General features: G+C 40.2%; 2 protein-coding genes across 2 annotated transcripts; both read left to right on the top strand.

Annotated features, from left to right (window-relative positions):
- Positions 1 to 482: 482 nt before the first annotated feature.
- On the top strand, positions 483 to 3,430 carry LOC104816788 (MDIS1-interacting receptor like kinase 2-like). Its single transcript, XM_010545754.1, has 2 exons — positions 483 to 2,945; positions 3,045 to 3,430. The coding sequence occupies exons 1-2, from the start codon at positions 536 to 538 to the stop codon at positions 3,323 to 3,325; spliced, it is 2,691 nt and encodes an 896-aa protein (XP_010544056.1). The 5' UTR covers positions 483 to 535; the 3' UTR covers positions 3,326 to 3,430.
- Positions 3,431 to 4,718: 1,288 nt separating this feature from the next.
- Positions 4,719 to 8,383, top strand: LOC104816796 (MDIS1-interacting receptor like kinase 2-like). Its single transcript, XM_010545767.1, has 2 exons — positions 4,719 to 7,802; positions 7,915 to 8,383. The coding sequence occupies exons 1-2, from the start codon at positions 5,012 to 5,014 to the stop codon at positions 8,199 to 8,201; spliced, it is 3,078 nt and encodes a 1,025-aa protein (XP_010544069.1). The 5' UTR covers positions 4,719 to 5,011; the 3' UTR covers positions 8,202 to 8,383.
- Positions 8,384 to 10,209: the final 1,826 nt, after the last annotated feature.

Raw genomic sequence — 10,209 nt, forward strand, 5'->3', positions numbered from 1 at the left:
ACGACCAACGATATTCATAACGACTTTTTGGTCTCTTAATATGCATGAATAATTGCTTTATTTACACTCTAAAATATTACACCAAGATACACTCGAAAGATTTATAAATATTATTCAAGAGTATAATTAATCATATCATGCCATCTACCTTATGTTGCATTAATTATCTCTTATGGTAGGTTATTAGTTATGGCGATAGAGGTTTAATATCCAAAAGGAATATTATAATTTGATTTTGATTATTATATATAAAATTCACGTAAGATGTTTCACTGCCAAAACGATATTTAGCCTAGTTAATTTATCACTAAACTTTGTGCTTTTAAAAAGATTCTATTTAATACCACTTGAAAAGGAAAAAATATTTGGAAAACATTTAAAATAATATTTGGAAAATGAATATAACAAATAGAAGAAAACTATAAAAACCCGGAGTCCCCATGCAGTGAGCGTAACAAAGAAACCAATCGACAGAAGGAGAATTGGTTCATCAACTAATAAAAGGCCATGCGATGTTCTTTATGTTCCACTCAAAATGATCATCATCATCTTCTTCATGGTTGTGATGACTTCTTCTTCTTCTTCTTTTGCATATTCTGCTTCCCTTCGGGAAGAAGCAGAAGGTCTTCTGAAATGGAAGTCCGCTTTCTCCAGACACAGTCATGTGTTGTCTCCATGGAACAACAAGAGCAGCCACAGTCTGTGCACCAATTGGTTTGGTGTTTCATGCAACTCTCTGGGCAGTGTCGTAAGGTTGAACCTCTCTCAGACCGCTATCGAAGGTACTCTTCATGGTTTCCCCTTCTCTTCTCTTCCCAACCTTGTTCATCTTGACTTGTCCATTAACCAGTTATCAGGAGAAATCCCACGAGAGCTCTGTCTGTTACGAAGCCTCGAAATCCTTTATCTCTATCGAAACCGTTTAAACGGCTCGATCCCTCCATCCATTAGTCTCCTATCTTCGCTTCGAGAACTCGACCTATCCACCAACTCCCTTACCGGGCATTTACCCTCTTCGGTTGGAAATCTGACCAACTTGGCCACGTTGTACCTCAACAGAAATTCCCTCACCGGTCCTATCCCCCATTCCATTGGTCTCCTTTCTTCACTACAAAATCTTGACCTAGCACGTAACTCACTTACAGGGCATATACCCTCTTCATTTGGAAACCTGACCAGTTTGGTCACGACATACCTCTCTAACAATTCCCTCAGCGGTTTTATCCCTCCAGCGATCACAAATTCTTTGGAGCTGAATATCCTGCAACTTAGCCTCAACTACTTCACCGGTTTCTTGCCAGAAAACATCTGCAAAGGCGTTAAGCTTAGGGCTCTCATGTTGGCAGATAATCGTCTCAGTGGTAAAATCCCTAAAACCTTGAGAGATTGCAAAAGCTTGGTTAGACTAAGACTTGACGGAAACGAATTCGATGAAGATTTATCTGATAATTTCGGGGTTTACCCTAATCTTGATTATATTAACCTTAGCCACAATAAGTTTCATGGTGAAATTTCAGCCAAGTGGAAAGAGAGTCGAAAGCTGAATGCATTAATCATCTCTGATAACAAGATCACAGGTGCAATACCTTCAGAGATTTGGAACATGAAAAATCTAAAACAACTTGATCTATCTTCAAACTACATCTCTGGTGAACTTCCAGAAACCATTAGAAGTGTTAGCAATCTGTCGAGGATGAATCTTAGTAGGAATCGATTATCTGGAAGAATCCCTTTAGGAATAGGATCTCTAATCAATCTTGAGTATCTCGACTTATCTTCAAATAAATTCATACTCCAAATCCCAAAGACTATTGGAAACCTATCTAAAGTTTACGACATGAACTTGAGTCTAAACAACTTAGATGGAGGCATCCCCATCGAGATATCAAAGCTTCAACAACTATCAACGCTTGATCTTAGCCAAAATCAATTGGACAGTGAAATCCCACAACAGATAAGCTTTCTATCGACCCTCGACACGTTGGATCTCTCTTACAACAATCTCTCGGGTATCATCCCGACAAGTTTCAAGGATATGCGTGGTCTGAGAGTCATCAAAGTATCACATAATAACCTTGAGGGTCCGATTCCAGATAACTTTGCATTTCGAAATGCTAATGCGGAGGCATTAGAGGGCAACAAAGGGTTGTGCAGTGATTTCAAACAAGGATTCAGGTCTTGCCCTGTTGTTTACTTGGGAAGAAAGAAATCTTCGGAAAAGGAGAAATTCTTGGTGTTATTCTCGACCTTTGGAGTGATTGTAGTTCTCTCTGTGTGTGTTGGAGCTGTCATCTTCATCCGAAGAAGAAGACAACGCCAATCTAATGGAAATGCAGATTCGGAGGCTGTGTTACAGTTCTTGGTGACAAACTTTGATGGAAAACTTGCATACCGAGAGGTCATCAACTCCACGGAGGATTTTGATCAAAAGTATCTCATTGGAACAGGAAGATGCGGAAGCGTCTACATAGCAAGGCTTCCGGGTTTGACGTTAGCTGTCAAAAAGCTCAACGAGATGGCGAACGACGAGATATCAACTCCCGAAATCCAACGCGAGTTCTTGAACGAGATACAAACATTAACGGAAATTCGCCACCGTAACATTGTGAAGCTTTTCGGCTTTTGCTCCCATCGCCGCCATTCGTTCCTAGTGTGTGAGTACTTGGAAAAAGGAAATCTAGCAAAAACATTGGCACACGAAGAAGAAGCCAAAAGGCTTGATTGGAGGAAGAGGATTAATATCGTGAAGGGTGTTGCTCACGCGCTCTCATACATGCACCATGACCGCTCACCGGCGATTGTACACCGTGACATCACCAGCGGCAATGTCCTCTTGGACGAAGAATATGAGGCTAAGGTATCGGATTTTGGTACGGCAAAACTCCTCAAGGCAGACTCTTCAAACTGGTCTGTTGTTGTGGGAACCTACGGCTACATGGCACCAGGTACATAAAGAACGGAGAAAACTCATAACATTTGGGAAAATTCAAAAAGTTATCTATTTTTTAACTTTTCTTTGTTGTCTTTGGTTATATGCAATCCAGAGCTAGCTTATACGATGAAGGTGACGGAGAAATGCGACGTGTACAGTTTCGGAGTCCTAACGCTCGAAGTGTTGAGAGGCTCTCATCCGGGAGACTCGATTTCTTCGTATTCGCTAACCGAAGAGAACATCATATTGAGTGACTTATTGGACCAGCGCTTGCCATTTCCATGGCGCATCGAAGAGAAGCTCCAACAGATTGTGAGAATTGCGTTCCAGTGTGTGCAATCTGATCCATTGTCTCGACCGACCATGCTTTCCATCTCCAACGCTCTGTCGTAGAGAAAATGGACGTTTATCGTTGGTACGTAATTAATTGGTGATGATAACACATATATATAGGGAACATCAAGAGGAGATTACAATTCACCAGTTCGTTGTGGACTACGCCTTTGCCTATCCATTCGTTTCCTTTACATAAAAAATAAAATAAAAATAAAAAGTTGTGTTCGTTTCACTCCATTGCCTTTGTACGTATTACAAACCACCCCCATTGCCTTTGTACATATTATGCACTCTCTCCCTGGTCCGGAGTTCAAACTCGAACGGAACTGACGCTTTACACCTCGTTTCATCGGTTGAACTACCAAACGTTGGTTGCATAAGTTTGTTAGAAGAATATTCCAAACTTATAATTTAACCGGCCTAATTTTAGGCTTTCATTTTATTCCGGAATTAAAATCCGAAAATACACAAAAGTTAGAATATTCTCTTCTCTTCTTTTCTTTTTGTCGTTCGTCCATTATACTAAACCTTAATTGGCCGATTTAATGGAGAAGTTGAATATTATTTTTATTTTTATTTTTGCATTTTGTCCATTATACTAAATGATTTTAGGAATTTTCAATGGAACGAAGACTTTACATTTTCTCTGAATCGTTATAGTATAAACATACTAAATGTAAAATATTATAATATACCATATCTGTGTGTAATGTATGATTATCTCAATCAACCCATCTTCTCAAAAATATATTTTATTAAGGAATTCTAGGGCAATGATCAAGAATTAAATATTTTTTTAAAAAAAAAGTCAGCAATTGTACAAAATGACTGACGATACTTTTTTAGTCCCTTGTTTTCAAGCGAATGCCTCTTTTGCCCCAATATAATAAATGTTCGATTTGCACCCCCAAACTCCAGGACACAACACAAGCACGAGATAGATATCCGATTTCGCGAATATGAGTTGAGTAATGGAGAATGCGGATTCTAAATCTCCCATCCTATCCAAAATATAAAAATCAAACAAATCACTAAAGTTTACATCCATTTCGAATTTAAATATATGATCTAAAATAGAAAATAATTATTTTAAAATTAAATTAATCAAATATGATTTGAGTTGAATATAAAATTGATTTGAAAGGTTATATAGAAAATAAATAATTTTAACCTAAAAACCCGAATCAATGCCAACATAAAACCAAAAAATCAAGAACCTAAAAGACCAAAATAGAAAATACCCACCAAAAGAATTTTCAGCCACTCACGACGGGTTTATCAATTTCAGATAAAACGATATCCACTAGGCACTAGCTCTCGGTGTGAAAAATACATCCATGAATTCTAAATATTTGAGAAATAAAATAAAATAAAATAAGTCAAATATATCGAAGATCACATAAAAAAAATATCCAATTAAAATCATAGAATTCAAATAGCAGCTGCACAAGATCTGCATCCAAATATAAACTAAATAAATAAAATAACATATACTTTGACTAATAATAAAACCTGCCAAGACCTTAGAATTGGACCATTCACGTTCTTGTATATTCGAATTAATTTCTAATATTAATTCAAACCAAAGACTTTTTTGTCCAATTGCTAATTTCACCAACGACCCAAAACTCATATTTTTCCAAGAAAACGCGTTATAAAAATAAGACCTCCGAGTAAAGCTCATGAACGCCATCTTAGACCAAAATCAACCCACTTCAAGATCTGGTGAGGGAGAGAGAGAGAATGGGTTTTGCAGGCAAGCCCTCTGGCCAGTTGATCGTGCTCATAATCTTGAGCTGCTCTCTTGCTGCTTCAGCTTCTGTCTCGGAAGCAAATGCGCTTCTGAAATGGAAGTCCACTTTCACAAACCAGACACGTTCTTCTCCTCTGTCTTCATGGTCAAACGCAACCATCAACAGGTTCTGCACTAACTGGTATGGCGTTTCCTGCAACTCACAAGGAAACCTCCTCAGACTTAACCTCACAAACACCAGCATCCAAGGTACTTTCCAAGACTTCCCTTTCTCTTCTCTTCCCGATCTCACCTACGTAGATCTCAGCATGAACAGTTTCTCCGGCAATATCCCTCCCCAGTTCGGACAGCTCTCTAAGCTCGTCTACTTCGATCTGTCCATAAACCAGCTGTCCGGGGGAATCCCACCTGAGCTTGGCAAGTTACGTAACCTCGAAACTCTTCATCTTGTTGAAAACAAGTTAAACGGGTCGATCCCATCTGAGCTCGGTAACCTTATTTCCGTTCAAGAGATCGCCTTGTATGACAACTTGTTAAGTGGCCCTATACCCTCTTCCCTTGGAAATCTAACCAAGCTGAAAAATCTGTACCTCTTTATCAATCATCTGACCGGTCCAATCCCTCCCGAGATCGGGAACATGACCAGCCTTGTTGAACTCTGCCTTGACAGAAACCATATAACAGGGCATATACCTTCCATTATTGGCAAGTTGAGGAACTTGACCCTTCTCAACATGTTTGAAAACCAGCTCTCCGGTGAAATCCCCCCTGAAATCGGTGACTTGACCAATTTAGATACCCTTAGCCTTCATACCAACAATCTTTCCGGTCCAATCCCTTCTACCCTTGGAAATCTCGGGATCTTAACTACTCTTCATCTGTACCTTAACCAACTTAACGGTTCCATTCCTCCAGAACTAGGCAACCTGGTATCCATTACTGATCTGGAGATCAGTCAGAACAAGCTCACAGGTTCTGTTCCTGAATCCTTCGGAAACCTTACTCAACTGGAATGGTTGTTCCTCCGAGATAACCAACTCTCGGGTCCACTACCCGTAGGAATCACAAACTCTTCAGAGCTAACTGTCCTGCAACTTGACACGAACAACTTCACCGGTCCCTTGCCTGAAACCATCTGCAAAGGTGGTAAGCTTGAGAATATCACATTGGATGATAACAATCTAGAGGGTCCTATCCCGAAAAGCTTGAGAGATTGCAAGAGCTTGATCAGAGCAAGACTCGTGGGAAATGGGTTCACCGGAAATATCTCTGAAGCTTTTGGGGTTTACCTGGATCTTGATTTCATCGATCTCAGCCGCAATAAGTTTTATGGAGAGCTCTCACCTAAATGGGCAGAGAGTCGAAAGCTAGTTGCTTTTATAGTCGCCGACAACGAGATCACAGGCACTATCCCACCTGAGATCTGGAACATGACACAGCTGAACCAACTCGATCTATCTTCTAACAAAATCTCTGGGGAACTTCCTGAAGAAATTGGCAAACTTCAAAGCCTGTCGAGACTGCAACTGAATGAGAATCAGTTCTCGGGGAAGATTCCATCAACGATTGGATCTTTGAATCTTGAGAACCTCGACTTGTCATCCAACAGATTCAGCTTCCAAATCCCTGGAACTCTCGGAAGCTTAACAAGGCTTCATTACATGAACTTGAGCAGCAACAATTTGGATGGAAGCATCCCCATCGAATTAACCAAACTGGGTCAGCTGACACTGCTTGATCTCAGCCACAATCAGCTCGACGGAGAAATCCCGCCACAGATCAGCTCTATGGAGAGCCTCGACTCACTAGATCTCTCCTACAACAATTTATCGGGTTCCATTCCAACAAGTTTCAAAGACATGAAAGCGTTGAGAATCGTCAACATTTCACACAACAACCTCGAGGGTCCGATTCCAGAGATCCCAGCATTCCAAAACGCTCGGGCAGAGGCATTGGAAGGGAACAGAGGATTGTGTGGTGATACCAAACAAGGGCTGAAGCCATGTCCTAACACTTCACTCGGAAGCAAGAGATCATCCAAAAAAGACAAGAACTTGCTCATTTGGGTGTTGGTCCCAACCCTCGGGGCCATCCTGATTCTCTCTGTATGCGCCGGAATCGCAATCTATGCACGAAGAAGAAAACCCCAAGACACGGAGAATTCAGAGTCTGAATCAGGAGAGAGCTTATCCATCTTCAGCTTCGATGGCAGAATCAAATACCAAGAGATCATCAAAGCAACAAAAGACTTCGACCCAATATACCTGATCGGAACCGGAGGGCACGGAAAAGTCTACAAGGCCAAGCTCCCCACCGCCATAGTCGCCGTCAAAAAGCTCCACGGCACGGAGACAATCGACGGCGTGAGATCAACAGCGGCACTACAGAAGGAATTCATGAACGAGATAAGGTCACTGACCGAGATTCGCCACCGTAACATCGTGAAACTCTTCGGATTCTGCTCGCACGGCCGACACACTTTCCTCGTGTATGAGTATCTGGAGAAGGGCAGCCTGCGAAAAGTGTTGGCCGACGAAGAAGAAGCGAAGAGGCTCGATTGGGAGAAGAGGGTGAAGGTCGTGAAGAGTGTGGCCCACGCGCTCTCTTACATGCACCACGACCGGTCTCCTCCGATCGTCCACCGTGACGTCAGCAGCGGGAATATCCTTCTGGATAAGGATTACGAGGCTAAAGTCTCCGACTTTGGCACGGCGAAGCTCCTGAAGGCGGATTCATCCAACTGGTCCGCCGTCGCCGGAACGTACGGATACGTCGCTCCAGGTACTTTAATCCGATTCGCCCTGAAATTTCTGGTAGGGTCAGGTCGCTTCGCTCTAGTTCTTTCTATCTACCATCGTTCCAACTAATATCAATCTTATCATCTATATGACAGAACTAGCGTACGCCATGAAAGTCACTGAGAAATGCGACGTCTACAGTTTCGGAGTTCTGACACTCGAAGTGATCAAAGGACAACATCCGGGAGATCTGGTTTCGCAATTGTCGTCTTTTCCGGACAAGACAATAACTTTGAAAGAAATCGCCGACTCGAGGTTGCCGGAAACGTCGCCGGAGATCAAAGATCAGATCTTGGACATCATGAAGATCGCAATATTGTGTTTACAATCGGATCCGCAATCTCGGCCGACAATGCTCTCCATCTCAAGCACCTTGTCGTAGAAGTCGAAGCATTACGCCCGTCCGTATAAAATTACTGTTGCTATACATGTACAGTTTTCCGATGTTTTTGGATATTGGAGCTAAATTATATATATGTAGTTTTGTATCTGTTATTTAAAATTTCTGCGGTTCTTTAACATGGAAGTGCTTATAGATGGATGTGTTTCATCATGAATGCAAAACTATGGTTTGTGATGTCGAATAATACGGTACGAATATGTGTCTCATCATTACCTCGCTCTTCATCCCTTTTAACATATATTTTATTTTCTAAAACCCATCCTTTTTTTAGGGTTGTCAAAATGACCGGATCGGGCCGGCCCGGTCCGAGCCCGACACAAACCCGAATATTTACGGGTCAGGCCGGCCCGGCCCGAAAAACCAACGGGCCTAAAATCTTCGGCCCGGAGCCCGGTCCTTTGGGTTTTTTTCGGGTTCGGACCGGGCTTCGGGCATGAAATTTTTTTAAAAAAAATATAAACAAATTAAAATATTTAAAATATAAAAAATTTTAATACATTTCGTGATAATAAAAACATAAAAAATAGATTACAAAGTTATATATTTTGATCTAATATAAATTTAAATTTAAATGTTTTTAATTTTATATGGTAATAAATTTTTAAAAATGATAAATTATTATATTTTTCATTTGGAATAATTATTTGAAACTAATAGTATTATAATTTTGATTATATCATTTATGAAAATATTATATCCTAAATTATTTAGTATTAAACAAATTTTTAGTTTTTTTAAAACTTTCTATATTATATAATATTTGTATATTTTTTATACATAGATATACATTATAAATATATATATATATATAAAAGATTGAATAAATGTATATATATATATATAATTAAATATATGCGAATATATATATGTATACATATATTTACCTATATACACATATATTTATATATATGATTTATATTTTAATCGGGTCTACGGGTCGGGTCGGGCCGACCCGGCCCGAACTCGCTTTTGACTCGTAATTTTTCGGGCCGGCTCGCTCGGCCCGAAGAACGAAAGGGCCTTGATTTGGGAAACCCGAGCCCGTAAATTTTATGGGCAGGTTCGGACCGGATATCGGGCGTCGGGCTTTTTTGACATCCCTACTTTTTTTTAACCAGGATAGTTTCCGAATTTTCGACCTCACTATATCCACCCTAGATCCGGAATAAACCTTTGTGTATAGACCGTTTTGATCTAGAAATTATATCCCTTTCCACCACTGGACTCAAATCTAAGACCTCAATCATTTTAATCCGGTCTTTTTTGTTGTTCATTTAAATTTTATAACTTTTAACCCAGAAATGTAGGAGATATACGATATGACAGTCTAGTTATCATATAATTTCTTCATCGAATTAGAGATTTTTTAATATTTTTTATCCAAAATTTTCATAATATAAAATGTGATTTTTTTATGTTTTTTTTTTTGGTAAAAGGTATGTATTGATCAAAGGGTTTTAATCACCCCGTGCATTACGCACAGTATAGAGAATGAGAAGGCCAACCATAATAAATGGTCATCACCTAATAATATTGCTATTACATTGAAATTTTTTATCATTCCGGAGAAAACCAGAGTTGGAGACTCGAGCTTGCCAGACCTGCGTTGGTGGTGCGCAGTGCTGCAATACGCATACGGAATGATCGATCTATCTCTCTCATCATCGACGAAAGGTCAGAGAACAACTGTCGGTGAAGTCGACAATTCCTCTCTTTCCAAAGAGAGTAAATGACGGTCTACCATAGTGCCAAGGAGGTCCATTTACGCACTCTGCAATCTCGGTTTTTTGTTACTTCTTCAACTACCAAGTTCCATGTAGAACTTTGTAGAATAATGCCAATTTTGGCCAGTGCCCAACCAAGAAATTGCGAGGAGACTGAACATGAGAAGAACAAATAGTCCCTCGACTCAGGTTCTTCGATGCAAAGCAGACATAGAGGGTCGATTTGAAGGCCTCAAGAGATGAGACGGTCTTTCGTCGGGCAT

This window comes from Tarenaya hassleriana, unplaced genomic scaffold (assembly GCF_000463585.1).
Source record: "Tarenaya hassleriana unplaced genomic scaffold, ASM46358v1 Cleome1, whole genome shotgun sequence".
Lineage (NCBI taxonomy): Eukaryota > Viridiplantae > Streptophyta > Magnoliopsida > Brassicales > Cleomaceae > Tarenaya > Tarenaya hassleriana.

What these genes read in the sequence shown, in the direction of transcription:
- LOC104816788 (XM_010545754.1), top strand. Translation starts at nt 536, where the DNA reads ATGATCATCATCATCTTCTTCATGGTTGTGATGACTTCTTCTTCTTCT. An exon ending in CTACGGCTACATGGCACCAG is followed by an intron (nt 2,946 to 3,044) that starts GTACATAAAGAA and finishes TATGCAATCCAG; the next exon opens with AGCTAGCTTATACGATGAAG.
- LOC104816796 (XM_010545767.1), top strand. Translation starts at nt 5,012, where the DNA reads ATGGGTTTTGCAGGCAAGCCCTCTGGCCAGTTGATCGTGCTCATAATC. An exon ending in GTACGGATACGTCGCTCCAG is followed by an intron (nt 7,803 to 7,914) that starts GTACTTTAATCC and finishes TCTATATGACAG; the next exon opens with AACTAGCGTACGCCATGAAA.